The 18,942-nt window shown below is 34.1% G+C and overlaps 4 protein-coding genes across 4 annotated transcripts; 1 reads left to right on the top strand and 3 right to left on the bottom strand.

Annotated features, from left to right (window-relative positions):
- Positions 1-461: 461 nt before the first annotated feature.
- Positions 462-2,177, bottom strand: LOC132642836 (putative F-box protein At1g50870). Its single transcript, XM_060359861.1, has one exon. The coding sequence runs from the start codon at positions 1,605-1,607 to the stop codon at positions 594-596; it is 1,014 nt and encodes a 337-aa protein (XP_060215844.1). The 5' UTR covers positions 1,608-2,177; the 3' UTR covers positions 462-593.
- Positions 2,178-3,476: 1,299 nt separating this feature from the next.
- On the bottom strand, positions 3,477-5,638 carry LOC132639923 (F-box only protein 8-like). The gene is made up of 2 exons (XM_060356307.1): positions 4,514-5,638; positions 3,477-3,710 (listed from the first exon to the last, which is right to left on the bottom strand). The coding sequence occupies exons 1-2, from the start codon at positions 5,636-5,638 to the stop codon at positions 3,477-3,479; spliced, it is 1,359 nt and encodes a 452-aa protein (XP_060212290.1).
- A 3,827-nt stretch (positions 5,639-9,465) lies between these two features.
- Positions 9,466-10,566, bottom strand: LOC132639922 (F-box protein At2g07140-like). Its single transcript, XM_060356306.1, has one exon. The coding sequence runs from the start codon at positions 10,564-10,566 to the stop codon at positions 9,466-9,468; it is 1,101 nt and encodes a 366-aa protein (XP_060212289.1).
- A 4,840-nt stretch (positions 10,567-15,406) lies between these two features.
- Positions 15,407-17,518, top strand: LOC132642835 (BURP domain protein RD22-like). The gene is made up of 3 exons (XM_060359859.1): positions 15,407-15,489; positions 15,873-15,984; positions 16,539-17,518. The coding sequence occupies exons 1-3, from the start codon at positions 15,460-15,462 to the stop codon at positions 17,360-17,362; spliced, it is 966 nt and encodes a 321-aa protein (XP_060215842.1). The 5' UTR covers positions 15,407-15,459; the 3' UTR covers positions 17,363-17,518.
- Positions 17,519-18,942: the final 1,424 nt, after the last annotated feature.

Genomic DNA, 18,942 nt, shown 5'->3' with positions numbered 1-18,942 from the left:
ATAATCCAGTCAACACCTTCCCTCAAGTTGTGCATACAATATTACACATGCCCAATTGTGATAGTCCTGTTGTTAAGCGCTTCGGTAAATACATCAGCTAGCCAATTTCAATGTGCTTTGTTTCGTCAATTTCAACAACTTTTCCTAAGATTGATGTCAAGTTAGGCAAGACATCTAATATCAATGTGTAATTTTAAATGACCCTTGATCATTCATTTGCTTTAACTCAGGTTGCTGGATTAGTTGACACAAGCACCATACAGACTGCTGGTCAAAACTAAAACTTAATAACAATGTATAATCCATAAGTTGGTAAACATAATGTATACTTCGAAAAATACCATTATTATCTTATTTACTTTGATTCTGGTAAGCTGACTACTTCTTTGCTGCAAACTCAAACAAAATAAAATGACTAGCTAATGAAATTTACTGTACCTGATCTAAATAAAAGAAAAAAAAAACACGAAACTAAACTTCAATAAATGTTAATGGGATAATGTTCTCAACAAAACTGCTAACATGTCTTAACTTAAAATGATCTGGGAACACCAAAGACGTTGAGGCGCTAATAAAGCTCGATGTTGCTAAAATTACTTTGGATAATGTGTTATCTTGTCAATGTTTTCTGCTTCAAGCAAGACAACCTTATTCTCCAAATCGGGAATATAAGATTCCACAAAAAACTTGTTGACCTCATGGTATACAAAATAGCACTCTTGATTAATTCCCAACTGATAAATAACCAGCTTTCCCGACAATGCAATTTGCATTTTATTCAGTATATGGAAACAATTCCATTGTGGGAGTGAAATAGTTCCAAACTTTTCCTCTATGAAGTTGAAGTAGGTGATGGTATCTGGTATATCATCAATCCAATAAAGCATCCCATTGAGGAAGATACAATAGTCAGAATAACATATACGGGAGTAGTTTTGACACTTTTCGTCGATTCTTATCCAAGAATTGGTTCCTAGAGTTAGAATCTCGATCTTATGTTGTTTATTAACATGAAGCAATTTGTATTTCTCCGTATTCAGATCAAATCCCAAAAACAACCTAGGACTCAATCCTTTCGGATTGCTCAGCGAGAATGGCAAAGCTTTTATCTCCCTTGTGGTGGTGTTATACAAGTAAACTTGAGTATCTAAATAGCTATAGAGACAAACGAGGCCATTGCAATGATTTGAGCAAATAAAAATCTCTCTTGAGCCGAAATAATGATGAGGATCCATGAGTTGTAAAGATAATCCTTCTAGTTGTGTTGAGAAATTAGAAGTGCTTTCTACAACTGCACGATAGTCTATTACAATTTCAAATAAGAGGCGGGTGGCTGAGGGACGGGCTTGAGAACGAGCATTGTGCCACTTGAAAAAGTTGGAATCCTGTCGTATCAAACTGTTCCAAGCTTTAGAAACACACTTGAATCGCATGAGAGATTTAGCTAGAAGCCGTGTTAGTATCTCGAATACTATGTCATCTACAAAACCATGTTTCTCCTCCGTCCTCTGGCACTGAATACACTCTGTTGCGCCCTTATCTTGAAAGGGCGAGGGCGGCCACTTTTTTGTGGCAGTAATTGCGAATTCATTGAGGGTTCCTTCCATATTTGTGGGCAGGGGCGGATCCACGTAGGGTCAAGTGGGATCAAATGAACCCACTTCGCCGACAAATTCCGGTGTTTTCTATAGGTTAAATTCTATAAATTCTAATATATGAAGGATTTGAATCCACTAAAGAACAAAATAATCTCGTGGATGGATGGTCAGTGGGTTCAATTGTTGGTGGAGTTTCGTTTATTCTTCTTCTTCCTTCTTGTTTTTTTTCTTTTTTTTTTCGTTCTTTCACCTGCTAGTTTATTCCTCTTCTTCCTTCTTGTTTTTCTTTTTCTTTTTTCCCAATGATAATGATCTTTTTATTTTATTTTACATTTGATCTCTTTACTCAAATTTCATAGGATTATTCTACTGTCAATATCACTTCAAAATATAAAAAAATTCTACAAAGAGAAATCGTATAGTCCCTGTATTTCAATTTATGTGAACCTATTTCCTTTTCAGTCTGTGTAAAAAAGAATGACTTTTTTCCATATTTCGAAACAGTTAACCTTTATGTAATAAATTATAGCCAGATAAAATACATGTGCCTCATTTTACACCACAAGTTCAAAAATCTTCTTTGCCCAATCAAATAGGTTCACATAAATTGAAATGACGGGAATACTATTTTATCTAAAATATGCAAGTGCAATCATGAAAACATATAATAATTGTTAACTCTAAATTGTGTATTCATATTTTATTGAATTTGTTAGTTTACTTTATAAGCTCTCTTCTCTTATAACTTGTAGTATTGGTTAATTTAAGTTATATGACTATATTTCCTTAATTTTGTCCTTTTGTTTGTAAATAAACAACTTTATTCTTTTTAATAAGAAAAAGATTTTAGATTTTATCGAATTTCTTAGAATTTAAAAGATTTCTAATTTGGATAAATGATTCAATTTGTTGAAACAACGCTATTATTTTGAATAATTTTATTTTAGTTAAAGTAATAGATCTTTGTTAAACGTTTTAAATTTCCTTCCCAAATGTTTCTAGAGAAAAAAGAAAAAGAAAAAAGGAACGCATTATTCATTTTGTGGTAGCATTAGGACCCCCCCCCCCCCCCCCCCCCCCCCCACAAACCTCGGCTGCCCAAAAAAAGAGAATATTGGACAAAGTTCACTTGCCATTTAAAGTCATTTTACTGAACCCACTGGCGTAAAACTCTAGGTCCGCCACTGTTTGTGGGGGTAGAGACGGTGCTTCCGATAGACCCCCGGCTCAAAAGAATAAAAGAATTTTGTCATGTTAGCAGGAAGAGTCATGTTCCCTAGCCTAACTTCTTTTCCTTGTCACCGTAATAATCGGAGGATACAATCTCATACATTCATTAAGTATCATGTTCATCAGCAAGAAACAAAAAATGGAAACGATTGAAGATATAATAAATAAAAGTGTGCTCTCACTAACAATGTAAATTTTTAGATGAGATGGTCATACAATTCATATCAGAGCAGGCAGAGGTATTGTGTTCGAGTCTCACACCTACGGATTATCAAATAGAATTTGCACACGCTTAGTACATCAAAAAGAATCAAGCCAACACTTGAAGGGGTGTGTCGAAGATATTACTCCCTCCATCTCAATTTTTGTGGCACACTTTCCTTTTTAATCTGTCCCAAAAGAATGTCACCTTTTTATAATTAGAAACAATATAACTTTAAAAAAGTTATTTTTACGCTTAATGAAATGATTCATAGTCATACAAATGTCTATGGTTTGTTTTAGACCACAAATTTTCAAGTGTTTTATCTCTTTCTTAAACTTTGTGCTTAGTTAAATGATGCCACATGAGGGACAGAGGGAGTATTAAGCAAATAAAAGTATACTCTTTCTAATAGCTTAATCTTTTAGATGAGATGACCACGTAATTCAATACTGAGAGCGTTGCTTACTGTTCTTAGTCTTGCGATTTGCATCAGAAGTTGGGTTTTTAAGACCACAGAATGCAAACACTTCTTTTCTGGCTTTTTCTTGCCATTCAGGATGGAGTGCTAAGAGAAAAACAGACCAGCCAAGTAAGCTTGTAGTTGTAAGATGTCCAGCACCATACAATGCCTTGACCTCATCGATCATTTGATCTATCGTGATACTCTTGTTTGTGTCCTGTTCGTGCAAAAGCTTCATTAGTTGCCCTAAGTAATCAGTCCCAAAATTCTGAAACATTCCATCTTTAACCTTTTCTCTTTTCGTTACTAATTTAAGAATGGAGCTCTTGATCCCTCTTTCAAGTCTTTCTGCTTCAATTTCATCATCTGTTCAGGCCTCAGCTTTAGTTTTCATTCTTTCTACAATTAGATCTTCCACCACGAAAAAAAAAAATCCATTATTATCTTATTTACTTTGGTTCCAACTGACTACTTTGTCGCTACAAACTCAAACACAATAAAATGATATATATCTTCCACTTCTGAATCCCAAACAATTCAATCTATTAGGGGTCAGTAGACAGAGATTTAAGGATTGAAAAGCTCGAGACATGAGATGTGACTAAAATATTGTGGTGGTTCTTTTTGGTATCTTTGCTGTACTTTCTTGGTACTTGCTAATAAAAACAACAACATACCTACTGTAGTCTCACAAGTGGAGTATGAGAAGGAATTTACACAAATCTTACCCCTACCTTTGTGGGGGTAGAGAGGGTGCTTCCGATAGATCCCTGGCTCAAAAGAAAAGAAGAATTTGAAGCATGATATCAAGAAAAATACGACAACAACATATCAACATAAAAAGCAAATGATGCAACAAATAATAATACACATCAAAGAAATTAAACGTAGCGATTACTAACTAACACTACTAATAAGGAGAACACTCAGCTACCTACTAACCTTCTAACTTAATCCTCGACAAAAAAACTAAACCTCAATAAATGTTAATGGGATGATGTTCTCAACAAAAGTGCTAACCCGTTCTAACCGAAAACGATTTGAGAATACCACCAAAGAAGTTGAGGCGCTAATAAAGCTCGTTGTTGCTAAAATTAAGTTTTGACAATATGTTATCTCGTTAATGTTTTCTTCTTCAAGCAAGACAACCTTCTTCTTCTCCAAATCGGGATTATTAAATTTCATAAAAACCTTGTTGACCTCATTGTATACAAAATCACACGTTTCATTCATTACCAAAAGACGACAAATCACAACAAGCTTTCCCCGCAGTGCAGTTTGCATTTTATCCATTTTTATTGAATAGCAGCAGCAACTTTGTGGGATTGAAATAGTTCCAAATTCCTCCTCTCTGAAGTTGAAGTAAGTGATAGTTGTGTACCCAAATTCAATCCAATAAATTACCCCATTGAGGAAAATACAATCCTCATAAGAACATGTTGAATATGAGTTCTCTGCACACTTGTTATCGATTCTTCTCCAGGAGTTGGTTCCTAGAGTAAGAATCTCGATCTTCTGTTGTTTGTTGCCATAGCGAACAATATGAAGCAATTTGTATTTCTCTGTATTTAGATCAAATCCCAAAAACAACCAAGGAAACAATTCTATCGGACTGCTCACAGAGAACGGCAAAACCTTTATCTCCCTTGTGGTGACATTATGCAAGTAAACTTGCTTATCTTTAAGGTTAAAGAGACAAACAAGGCCATTGCAATGATTTGACCTAATAAAGCAATACCTTATATTGAGACAAGGATGAGGACGCACAAGTTGTAAAGATAATCCTTCTAACCGTGTTGGGGAATTAGAAGTGCTTTCAACAAGTGCACCGCGGCATATTCGTATTTCAAATAAGAGGCGAGTGGCTGAGGGACGGGCTTGAGAACGAGCACTATGCGACTTGACAAAGTTGGAATCATGTTGTGTCAACCTGTTCCAAGCTTTAGAAACACACCTGAATCGCATGAGAGATTTAGCTGGAAGCCATGTTAGTATCTCGAATACTATATCATCTGCAAAACCGTGCTTCTCCTCCGTCCTCCGGCATCTTTTTTGAATACTTTTTGTTGCCCCCTTATCTTGAAAGGGCGAGGGCCGCCGCTTTTTTGTGGTAGTAATTGCCAATTCATCGAGGGATCCTTCCATGTCCGTGCTACATAGAAGCCTCAAGCTATGCCTCTCTTTAGTCTGTCTCTTCGAAAGAGAAAACAAGAGGAAAATAACCTAGCTAGTATATTAATTAATTATTGTATTGCCATGAAAAGAAATAATACTCCATATCAAATTAGGTCTCTCCGTATTTGTGTTGGTTTCCATGTTCTTTTTCCAATTCTACTACTCCTAATATTTGGTTATACTAATAGTAGTAACTTAGTAAAATTCTCTAAAAATAGTAGGAATTTATAGTGGAGGAGAAAATTATTTTAACCCCTAAACAGGATATCTTCAATGGAAATTGACAATTTGAGTTCAAATAAAACATGTACTTATTTTTATTAGTATCGTACAATAACAATCACTCGTTTTGAACTTGTCCCTAGCTTCCTTCTCTAGTAGGAGTAATATACGAAGTATTATTACACATGCCCAACTTGCAACTAACTTGTGTTGCGAAGTGCTTTCAGTAAACACATAAGCTAGCTGATTGTCGATCTATTTCAATATGCTTAGTTCCGTCAATTTCAACAGCTAAATATACACTGTAATATATGTTCAGGATGTTCAAAAGTTAATATATATACATAAACACATAAAATTTACCCTAAATATACACTGTATTTTTTTGTCCAGGGTGAACACCCTGGGCTCTTGGTACATCCGCCCCTGAGTCCAAATAATTGTGGGCTATGATTGGATTAAAATTAGGTAAACTTAGATAAATAAGTATCTTATTGTCCCTTCTTACCATTCGTAGCTACCTTTTGTGTATTCGTGTGTATTTGACAGTGTTCAATTGTATCTGATATACTATGTCACATGCATTTGAACTTTATTTGAATGTATCTCATACGTATTTGGCTCTTGTATCTCATATGTATTTGAGTTTCTTGTCTTGTATCTAAATGTATTTGACTTCATATACATTACACTCAGACACACTGGGGTTCGAACCTGGGCGGGCAGGGGCAGAGCCACATCCAATAACCCTTCCAGCCACAAAAGCTTGTGTATTTAGGTATAACTACAAATGATAATTTACAAAATCACTATAGCTACTAAATATAAATAAATTAAAAGGTAGTTATTGTCAATAATTACCTTTTAGAAGTAGCTATGCCAAGTAATTATTCCTTAAAATTATTAAATTAATTAAAGTCCAATAAGTATGGACTTAATTAAAATGGTCCAATTGCAGGCTAGCCCATTTAATTGAGCTATAAATGACGAGCTCATTTTGTTAAGCCCAAGATGTTATCATCCTAGAGGCCCGCCAAGTCAAATGAAGGAGCCAATAGGATCATGCCACATGTCAAAATGATATTGCATGCCTAGTCATATCAAAGACAGATAAAAATGTGCCACGTGTACAAGTGACATGTTCCGACTAATTAAATATTGTCATGTCAGCTTCAATTTAATTGGTCGAAAGGAGTTCATCCTTATCACAACTCCTCCATCCTACAACTATAAGTAGGGGTCTCATAATTCAGAAAAGGGACCAGAATTAAAACAACAAGTCAGAGGGAGCTCGTGGATCAAACAGTACAAGTTTTCTACAAGCTGCAATCATTCAGCACTCCTCTACAACAAATACCCAAAGATCAAGAACGAAGACAAATCATAGAGGCGTTCAAGATCAAAGTCAATGAAGAATAAGTCCAAGTCAAAATCAAATCCATAATCAAGATCAAGCTTCTGGCCTTTGAATTCAAATACAAGTTAAGATCAAGACCACCAAATTCAAGATCAAGCTCAAAGGCTCTTGAATTCAAGTACAATTCAAGATCAAATTCATCAAGTTCAAGATCAAGCTCAAAAACCCTTGGATTTATATTTGTAAAGAAGAATCAGAGGAATCATAGAGATTGTAACACTCATATTTGAAATCAAATTGAAGGATTGTTGCCATACTTTTCCTGTCTTAATTAAGTATTATTTTCTCGACCCGAATTTAATTGTCTACAAGATTTTCCTTTGATTCATGTCAAGTTAAGACATCTAATATAAATGTGTAAGTTTGATTGACCCTTGATCATTCATTTGCTTTTTACTCAAGTTACTGGATTCGTTGACACAAGCACTACACAAACTTCCGGTCTCGATCTTTCACAGGCTATCTCGCCGTGCAGATTAATTTAGGGAAACACGTTGATAGTGCGATGGCCTCAATGTCCATCTGTTGCAAAGCTATGGAAATAAGAAGCGAATTTCTTTTGAGATGAGGCAACTATAGCATGGCCTCAAATCAACCATTTTTGTGTCTTCTCCACGTCCAAAATCAGTTCAGAGTGTGTATATCACATACGTTTATCACTTCCTATTGAACTGCATGTGTTCATAGCTATACTTTTTTCTGATTCTTTTTTTTTTCTTCCTTTTCTGGGTAATATATTCTTCCTTGTGTTCCTTGTGTATTCTGAGGAAACAATCTCGAGATGTTCCGAGTATTCTGAGGTTATTAATCTATATATAGAAGCACATGCCACTACTAAAAAATCTCTATTTTCCCATTGATTTTCCATTGAAAAATGTTCTGTGGCATCCAGTGGGAAAAACCTAAATAGTAGTGTTTTCCAAGAAAAAATTAGGAAGTTTCCAAGGTTTCAATGGGAACCTATTTCCTACCAAACATTTTTCCAGTGAACTGGTTCGGTGGGAATGAGGTGGGAAAATAATATTTTATAGCACAAATTTCTCACTGAATGTCGGTGGGAAAAACTTTTTTTTTTTCTAGTAGTGTGCTGCTATGCGATGCTATGCTATGTATTTCTTGTTTTAAACCATGTACCTTGCTTGCTGTGCTGATAAGTTTAATCTAATGTATATCAGTGCAGAATAAAAAGCTGGTCAAAACTAAAAATTAATAACAATGCACAATTCGTAAGTTGGTAAACATAATGTTTAATTTAAAACCAGAAATGGAACAAATTCTCAATTTTTCTCTTATGAGTTTGGAGGAGAAAGAGTTTAGACAAATATTTGCTGCGTAGATATAGATAAAAAGTGTAATTGCTGTCATTATTTCTTATTCTGGTTAGAGTTGCATTTTCACATGATTGAGAAGCTTGCTTCACATCTAATAATATCAGGCCTCAGCTTTAGTTTTGATTCTTTCTAAAATTAGATCTTCTATCACAAAAAAATAAATAAATCATTATCTTCTTATTACTTTGGTTCCAACTGATTACTTTTTTGCTACAAACTCAAACAAAATAATAGATATATATCTTCTACTTCTGAAAATCATGAGATGAAATTGCATGTCCAAACGCTTATTTCATCTCATGGTTTCAAACCATGATTTCAAATCGCATGTTCAGACGCCTACTTAAGGATTGAAAAGCTTGAGACATGATATGTGACTAAAATATTGTGGTGCTTCTTTTTGGTATCTTTGTTGTACTTTCTTGGTACTTGCTAATAAAAACAACAACATATCTAGTGTAGTCACACATGTTGGGTACGGAGAGGATAGAATATAGACAAATTTTACCCTACCTTTGTGGGGTAGAGAAGGTTTTTTCCGATTGATCCCTGACTCAACAGAAAGAAGAATTAGAAGCATCAAGAAAAATATGTCAACAACATATCAAGATAAAAAGCAAATGGTGCAACAAATAATAATATACATCGAAGAAAATAAACATTGTGATTACTAACTAACACTACTAATGAGGAGAACACTTGGCTATCTACTAACCTTCTAATTTAATCCTCGATCCCCACACTGGCCTTCTTGGTACTTGCTAATTTTAAAAAAAAAAAACTAAGCCTCAATAAATGTTAATGGGATGATGTTCTCAACGAAAATGCTAACCCCTTCTAACCGAGTATGATTTGGGAATACCAAAGAAAGTTGAGGCGCTAATAAAGCTCGTTGTTGCTAAAACTAAGTTTGCATAATATGTTATCTCATTAATGTTTTCTGCTTCAAGCAAGACAACCTTCTTCTTCTCCAAATCGGGATTATTAAATTTCATAAAAACTTTGTTGACTTCATTGTATGCCAAATCACATCCTTCATTAATTCCAAAATGACAGTACACAACAAGCTTTCCCCGCAGTGCAGTTTGCATTTTATCCATTTCTATTAAATAGCAGCTTTGTGGGATTGAAACAGTTCCAAATTTCTCCTCTCTGAAGTTGAAGTAGGTGATAGTATCTGGATTACGAGTCCAATAAAGCATCCCATTGAGGAAGATACAATCCATAGAATACTGTAAAGCGAAGTTATAATTTTGACACTTTTCGTCGATTCTTCTCCAAGAATTGGTTCCTAGAGTTAGAATCTCAATCTCATGTTGTTTGTTCTCATAGCGAACAACATGAAGAAATTTATATTTCTCCGTATTTAGATCAAATCCCAAAAACAACTGAGGAAGGCATCCTTTTGGACTGCTCACAGAGAATGGCAAAACCTTTATCTCCCATGTGGTGACATTATACAAGTAAACTTGCTTATCTTTACGGCTAAAGAGACAAACAAGGCCATTGCAATGATTTGAGCGAATAAAGTAATCCCTTGTGTTGAGATGAGAATGAGGACGCACAAATTGTAAATATAATCCTTCTAACCGTGTTGGGGAATTAGAAGTGCTTTCAACAAGTGCACCATGGTATATTTGTATTTCAAATAAGAGGCAGGTAGCTGAGGGACGGGCTTGAGAACGAGCACTGTGCGACTTGACAAAGTTGGAATCATGTCGTGTCAACCTGTTCCAAGCTTTAGAAACACACCTGAATCGCATGAGACATTTAGCTGGCAGCCATGTCAGTATCTCGAATACTATATCATCTGCAAAACCGTGCTTCTCCTCCGTTCTTCGGCATCTTTTTTGAATACTTTTTGTTGCGCCCTTATCTTGATAGGGCGAGGACGGCCGCTTTTTTTGTGGTAGTAATTGCCAATTCATCGAGGGATCCTTCCATGTCCGTGCTACACAGAAGCCTCAAGCTATGCCTCTCTTTAGTCTCTCCGAAAGAGAAAACAAGAGGAAATTAACCTAGCTAGTACATCAATTAATAATTATTTATTGTCATAAAAGGAATAATACTCTATATCTAATTAGGTCTCTCTCTATTTGTGTTGGTTTCCATGTTCTTTTTCCAATTCTACTAGTATTTGGTTATAATAAATAACTTAGTAAAATTCTATCAAAATAGTAGAATTTTATAGTGGAGGAGAAAAAATATTTTCACCCCAAATATATAGGGATGTCTTCAATGGACACTGACATTTTGAGTTCAAATAAAAGATGGAGTATTATTTTTGTTAGTATCGTACAATAATAATCATTCGATTAGCACTTGTCCCTTGCTTCCCTGTCTAGTAATATACGAAGTAGTATCATATTCTTGATGGATGAAACTGTTTTCGCCCTTAATTTTACTTTTAAAAATCAAATCCCCGTCAATTTTGAATTATAAACATTTTCCTCCCTTCTTTCTTATAAAATGTTTATTTTGCCCTTGACATTTTCAATCCCTCATCTATGTCAAACTTTTTTATACTACACAACAACATAATACCCAATGAATCTCACAATTGGATTTTGGGGAGGGTAGATTGTACGCAATCCTTATCCCTACCTTGAGAGATAGAAAATGTTTTTCCTATAATTTTAATATATGGACAAATTATTCAGTAGTTTTATTACAAAGTCCATTTATGCATTTAGAACAAAAGAGAGAAAATGAAGAACGCCTCAAATCTTTACAGTATCATCAGCATTGCAACTGCTAAGTGAAAGAATTACTACCAACTAAATTCGGCATTCTTCGGTCTTTCACTTTTGATTTTTCGATTTATGCGAGTCAATAACTTTTTAATACTATTCTTTAATTTTTATTCGATCAACAAAATTTGTATAGACAATCGCGACTTGTAATCGTGATTGATGAAGCTAATTTTTCCGACTTGAAAAAGAACTACAACGATACTTATTTTGGGACGCAGGGAGCATCGTGAAAAAATATGCCTCCACTAGATTATTTGATTGCCACACCAATTTACATTTTTCAAGGTCTTCTTCACTAGTTTTCTTCACCAATTTACCTTTTTCGGGGCCTTCACTCTTCACCACCAAAATCTTCACCCGAAACAAAGAAAATTAGGTCAATCGTCGACCTTTTATAAAAGTCAACCCTAAGCAGGATCTAAACATGTTTGTCCATTTTTAATATGGATATAAAAGTCAAGTTTCTATTACCTTTTTTTTTCCACTGCTTTGACTTGTTTGTCCTTATGCCGATGATCTATCGAAAACACTCTCTATCTCTGAAGGTAGACCCCACTTTGGGCACTTTGTGGGATTTCACTGGTATGTTGTTGCATATAAAAGTCAAGTTCAATTGGTTGTTTTATAGGTTGAGGGCAAAATAGGAAAACCAAAGCTAAAATAATTAAAGAACACAGGCCAGCTAAATTGGGCTAAAACTTCTGCATAACATGACTTGGGCCAAGATCTGGTAGAAAATGTTAGGCCCATTAGAACCAAGGATTCTGGTAGGTGGAGATTACTTCAGAAACTAAAGCCAGCATGGAGTTGAATAATTGAAAGATCTTTTGAACAAAAGCTTTAGAAAATGACCGGAATAACAAATCAGCAGGAGCAATGGATCATTGATCCATTTCATGTTTAATTGAGAAGATTATTTTTAGGGTAAAAGGAAAATATACCCTTAAACTATTTATAATGGGTCAGTTTTACTTTCCGTTACATTTTAAAAATGCCCTTGTTGTTACGTTTTTAGCTCAAATATGCCCTCTAACTGGCAAAATAGCTTAAAAATACCCATCTTACCGACAGTTGCTCCAAAACAAGGAAAAATGATCCAATTATGCCCCTTGAACTATTCGAAATAGGACAATTTTGCCCAGCCCATTTGAAGGGCAAATCGTGAGCAGACCCGCTCCCTTATTATATATCTTTGACTTTGAATACCAAATATTAATTCCTTAATGAGTTTTTAAAGATATCTTAATTACAAGTTGTATGTTAAACTTCATCATCATGTGATCTTAATTACAAGTTGTATGTTAAGCTTCATCATCATGTGCGAAAGCATGGGGGGAGCCAAGGGGCGCCAGGGTTTCACCCAAATTCTCTTTGTCGAAAAATTATACTGTATATATAATGTACAAATTATCTTTAGCATATATATATAAATTTTTTTTTTGTTTAGTTTCTTTATATTTTAAAATACTCTTAATGAAAATTGTAGCTGCTTCCGATTTTTTAATTTTTATCCGAATAGCATCTTTTTTAATTCCATATTTTTAGGGCGAAATCTTTATTCATTTCCAGCTCTTCGTTATCGGAAATTACAATTTCAAGTGTTTATATATGCTGTTTGATAACCAACCCCCCCCCCCCCCCCCCCCCCCCAAAAAAAAAACCAAACTCTCCTTTTTTTTTTTTTTTTTAAGTTTAACCATCTGTTGGTTTGGATTGAAAACGATTATTCTATTCAACATAATTAGTTTTCAACTTTGAATATCTATAATGGGATTAATGGATTTTGATAATACCGTATCTATTTCAACAAATAATATGGAACAAAACAATAGCATTAACAAAACATAAATTAGTGATAGATAAAATATGTCGCTAAACCGTAAAATTCGTTAGTGATTTTATTTAACAACGGATTAGTGATCAATTATCAAAAAATATAGTAATGAAAAGTTCACCGCTAATTTCATTTTATTTATTTTGTCGAGTGATATTATCATAATATTATGCAACTAACTGCTACAAAATAATGTGTGGCACGTCGTCGAGGTGGCCCACTTGCAGGGCCGAGGCCCAAGCCACTAAGGCAATGGCTTTGGGCCCTCATTTTTTTTTTATTAAGTTTCATACTAATTTGTTTACGTAGTTTATGGTGTTTTTACGTAACTTCTAAATATGTAAATTATTATTTTAAAAACTTAAAGATTGTATGTCTGAATTCACGATAAAATAAAGAAATTGGACTATTGAAATCCAAATTGTGTCACATAAATTGAGACAAGAGGGAGTGCACAATATTTATAAAAGAAACAAAGAGAAGAAATTTTTTTAGTCGCGTGATTGATTAGCTATATTGTCATTTGAATATTTTTTGAATTAATTTTTTTTTTTAGCAACTTTGCATTGTGCTTGACGATTATAAAATAATAATTGATGACTTCTCATCTTAAAAAACTAGAAAAGTAGACTTTAAGTAAAAATATATATGTCGATCTTTCTCTTTAAAAATAAAATAAAATTAGGGCCTCCCTCTGAAGTTTGGCTTTAGGCCCCTAATCTTGTTGAGACGACCCTGCCCACGTGAGCCTCATTTTTTTTTCTTTTTGGGTCGTGGAGCCTCCAACCCCTTCTACATATTGAATGAGAACGGTAATCCTCATGCAATATTTTTCGGTGAGACTTTTGTTTTTTAAATAAAGATTTTTTTTCTTAGAACTAAAATACAAAAATATATATCTCTTATATTTATACTGGATATAAGCCGCTCATATATTTGGATAAACATAAACACTCAAATAAGATGTCGATTAATTTCAGGTAATCAAGTATTTTTCCACCACACTCAACTTGATACTTTTTAAACGATCCTTAAGCTGTACGAATGCGATCATCAATGCTTTGAATGGATGGGATCATCACGTTAGAAATTCATTATGGAAGCTCTGATGTTTCGATTTTAGTTTACATGACATACTTTTATTTTTAATACGTTCAAAAAAGATTTTCCACATAACTTCATACTTTAACCTTAATAAGAAGCTTTCATATACATATTAATGTTGTTGCATGTTTAAGGCAATAAGTTTTATAGTCATATAAATGCTAGCTAGTACGTTTTATTTTCAATCACAAGTTTTAAAATTTCAAACTTTTTTTAATTAGGTGACAGTCAAACTATATCACATAAATTGAAACAACATGAGTATGACCAAAATTAAAGCATTTCCCATTAGTCCCCTCACGTTCTCCTTCACTATTAGTACTTCCCAAAGTGATCCAACTTCAATTCATAGAAAATATTCCTTAACTCAGTCTAAATCAATCACAGTACTCCAAAATAATTGAATAACATGAGAATCGTTTAGAAAATATCCAGTTGCGGGTTACCAAACAAATGCTTGGTTGCGTGAAGTTAATTATGGAAGATTATATATACCTTGATCAGCTACCAAATAAATAATAGTTCACATGGAAACACTAATGTTACTTGTATGCCAAAGTCATCTAAGTTATACAGTATTTATATAGAATATAAGATATGGGTTATGATCTCGAGCTGACTTGAATACTTTACTGATCAGTGAGCTTCATATAGTTATCCCAAAAATAGAATTCTGTGAGACATTTGATGTTGCTATTTCACATGGAAACAAGTTTTTTCAAGATAAAAAACTTGAGATTTTATATTTTTGGAATTATAATATAGATCCGTTAGAAGAAACAAAAAATTTCGAAAAAATTGTAATAGAATTTTTTCTTTTCAAATTAGTATATTATAGTTTGGATAAGCAGATATTTTTGGATTATTACAATCTTTAATTGCTTCATTTATCGAGATCTGTTTATTGTCACATTATCCAAAACGTATTGCTCAATAATTAAGTAATCTACTCATATTTTATAAATAGTCAAGTCATATTTTAAATTTTTAATATAAATATAAATTAATTTAATTTTTTTCGCTAAGTGGGACGTAGTGCATTTTATGCCTATAAATAAAGGACAGTTTCTGTTCGGAATTCCATCCAAGCTTAGCTATTTCTACAATATCTATCATAGCAAAAATTCAGAATGAAGTTGCTGGTCTTTACCATTTTAGTGGTGAGTAGCATTTTTGTATAGCTTTTGTCTTATCATTCACAACTTATTTAAGTTTGGTCCTTTTCTAGTTATTTTAATTCTGAAAATTTATCATATTTGTTGATTCTAAAAGAATACTCGAGAAGTTAAATATTGATGCATAGCACTTCAATCAACTTAACTTATATGCTCTTTGATAAATTAAATCAGAGTAAATTCCACTAAATTCCCAACTCTGGTTAAGGGGGTTGAGTATAATTTATTCTAATTAGTTTTTAGCTCACCAAAATATGACAGTTCAAGCTTAAGTTTGATCTAATGAAATTTACTCGTTTGAAAATGGAAAGCTTATTGTTTACATGGGTGATACTGATAGATTTTCTTTTATTGATGTATATATGTAGTTTGCTTTTGTGGCAAGTACTCATGCAGGGATATCTCCGGAGGTTTATTGGAAAGTAAAGTTGCCCAATACTCCAATCCCCAAAGTCATTACAAATTTCCTTCCCCAATCCGGTCAGCCTTCGATTGAGATCGGCTCTATGAATTCTCATTGATAATATTTACATTACATGTTAAGAGACTTTTGTTCTATTCATAATTTGTCTTCTGATGTGTTTATGCATATTGTGATTTATAATTATATTTGTTTATAAGAGAAATTCTGCAAAAAAAAAAAATGTTATTTTCAGATCTTTTATATGTTATAAAATAAATAATTTTTATAAGAAAACACATAATACTAAATACTAAATTTTTAAAGAGCTATAAAATCAATTGATCAGTCAAGAGAGTTTGTAGATTTAATCCAGTTTGAAACAGAACTAACAAACAATATTGCTCAATTAAACTACCAATCTAAGCAGAGCATGATATTTCCAAGTAGACATGCATCTTAATTATTTAAGACCTCATATTAAGAGAAATTAATAATTTCCTGCATGTCACTTTGGAATCAGCTTACTTAATTTTTTTTTGTCAAGATCACAAAAAGTAATTGAAACATCACTAAAATAATTTATTGTACGTATGTGTTTATACTATAATTTATTGTCATCGTAATTTTACAGACAACATTTTTCCTGAGATGAAACAAGACAACACTAAGGAGAAAGTTTACTATGGTTTAAGTGGATATATAGCCATTAGCTGGCATCATGCTATTAACTCGGCATATGAACGCCTTATGCTAAAAAAGGTGCAAGAGAAGGAAAACCCTATCAAACAAGTAACTGATGGTCCTTTGAATCAGTACTTCATATTGGAAAAGGACTTGGAGAAAGGTACAATTATCAACTATCCCTCACTCTTAAACAAAAATGAAGCACCATTTTTGCCTCGACGATTTGCGGAATCCATTCCCTTCTCGATGGAGAAATTCTCGGAGATTCTCAACCATTTCTCAATAGATAGTAAATCGAAGGATGCTCAAACGATTGAGAAATCAATCAAACTTTGTGAAGAGCCTGAAGTAAAACATAAAGAGAAGAAAACTTGTGCAACTTCTTTGGAGTCTATGGTAGATTTCGGGATATCCGTGCTTGGGACAAATAATATCCTGGCGATTACTTCTGAGGTACAAGGGGAAACTCAAGAATCCCAACAATACACAATTGAACAAGTTCAACAAATAGCTGATGGGGATAACATGGTATGCCACAAGCTTAACTATGCATATGCACTACATTATTGTCACGTTGGAGGAAGTACAAAAACATTTATGGTATCTATGGTGGGTACTGATGGAACAAAAGTGAAAGCATTATCAGTGTGCCACAAAGATACATCTTTTTGGAACCCAAAAGCGTTTCCCTTTGTATCTCTCAATGTTAAGCCCGGTACACCAATTTGTCATTTTCTTCAAGATGATCAAATAGTCTTTGTACCGATCTAAATAGGGGACTAGGCTACGTGTAGTAATGAATAAGCCTCGACGCCGTCCTAGGTTGTCCTTTAAGAGTAGTTGTTTGCCTTTTCTGGTACTTTGTGTTCATCTGTAATGTATCTTTCATCTTCATAATAAATGAAAATGATCTTGGCTTCATAGTAATTTTTGTATGATCCCTAAAGAAATCATTGATCCATAGCCTTTCGAAAGGTTTTCGAGCTGTAAAGCTCTGAGCATATTGCAATTATCAGTTTTAAAATTCCCAATTGGAATTTACCCGAAGATACACCAAACGCGCATTGTTCGGGGTTCAGCTTCATGTTGTACATTATTTGATAATTGCGAAGGTTTTGTTTCAAATGGTCATCTATGCTCTTCTTTGCGACTAATTGGACAAGCACAAAGTCATACTAGTCCAATTCCTACCTTTGTACTGTGAAAATTTCACAGAATTGTTTCCTCTGCATCTTATAGTAGATGGTCTAACCAAATACTTGTGAAATATTTGAATTGTTTTTACCAGTTTTTCAGCTGTCTCATCAGTTTGGCATGGGTCATCTTCTACACTTTCATCCTGATTGTCACTGATACGATATTGATAGGCACAATTCATTCAAGACTTCCATCCAAGGTCAAGTCAAGGAATCCCGAGCCTTACAAGCAATGTGGATACAACAAGAGGCTTTGGAACCCTTGGGAGACCCACACGAGCCACATAGGGAAGCCTATGACGTGTGGAAGATAGCTTGGGAAAGGATTGAAGGGGAAGCCACAAGAATGGAGGCTACTACACAAAGTGGCTAGAAGCGCAAGAGGGCTAGAAGTGCAATTCATGGCTAAAGGTTGCAACTCCTGGTTAGGATCACAATTCAAGGCTAGGGGTGCAATTCGGGGCTATGAATGCAAGTCAATGGGTGTGTGACGGTTGAAGGCCTCATGTGGGGTTATTTCCGTAAAGGCCACTTTTGGACCTTTGTTGTAATAGACTTTAGTATAAATAGACCCCTTAGTCTTCATTTACATTTAACCTTGAAGATTGATGAAAAACTTGTGAGTTGAGAGTCTGTTTAGTGATAGCTTAATATAGTTTGTTTGGTTGACTAAGTGTGATTTCTTAGTTGCTAATTGAATCATTCCCATAGAATTTTACATAGGATTGTTCATTTGTGAAATCAATTAGAGTCTTCCTTGAAATTCAAATAGCTTAGGTTCATTGATTGAATTCCAACTAGGAGGGTTTGGGTTTAATTTACCCAAATTTGCCTATAGAGTTCATTATCAAGTGGGTCTAGTTCCTATCCTCTTATCTTCTCATTTTACTTTCAATTTCCGCATTTTGTTTATTTTGATTTCTAGAGTTTCCAATTAGGATCCTATCAGTCATTGGCACATTTGATGGGCACAGAGAATGTCGTGCATAATGAGATTGATTACCTAATTATTTGGCCATGTCCCTTACTTTCGTACCCCAAAATTATTTATCTGGATTCCCCAAGACAAGGATACCAACATGGTATATCCTATATACCATGATGGTATCATAAAGGACTTCTCTCATTTCTTCAGAAACACTCATCAACGCTTAT

Source organism: Lycium barbarum, chromosome 5 (genome assembly GCF_019175385.1).
Source record: "Lycium barbarum isolate Lr01 chromosome 5, ASM1917538v2, whole genome shotgun sequence".
Lineage (NCBI taxonomy): Eukaryota > Viridiplantae > Streptophyta > Magnoliopsida > Solanales > Solanaceae > Lycium > Lycium barbarum.
Note: the sequence above shows the minus strand (reverse complement) of the source record. Positions and strands in the feature narration are given on the sequence as shown.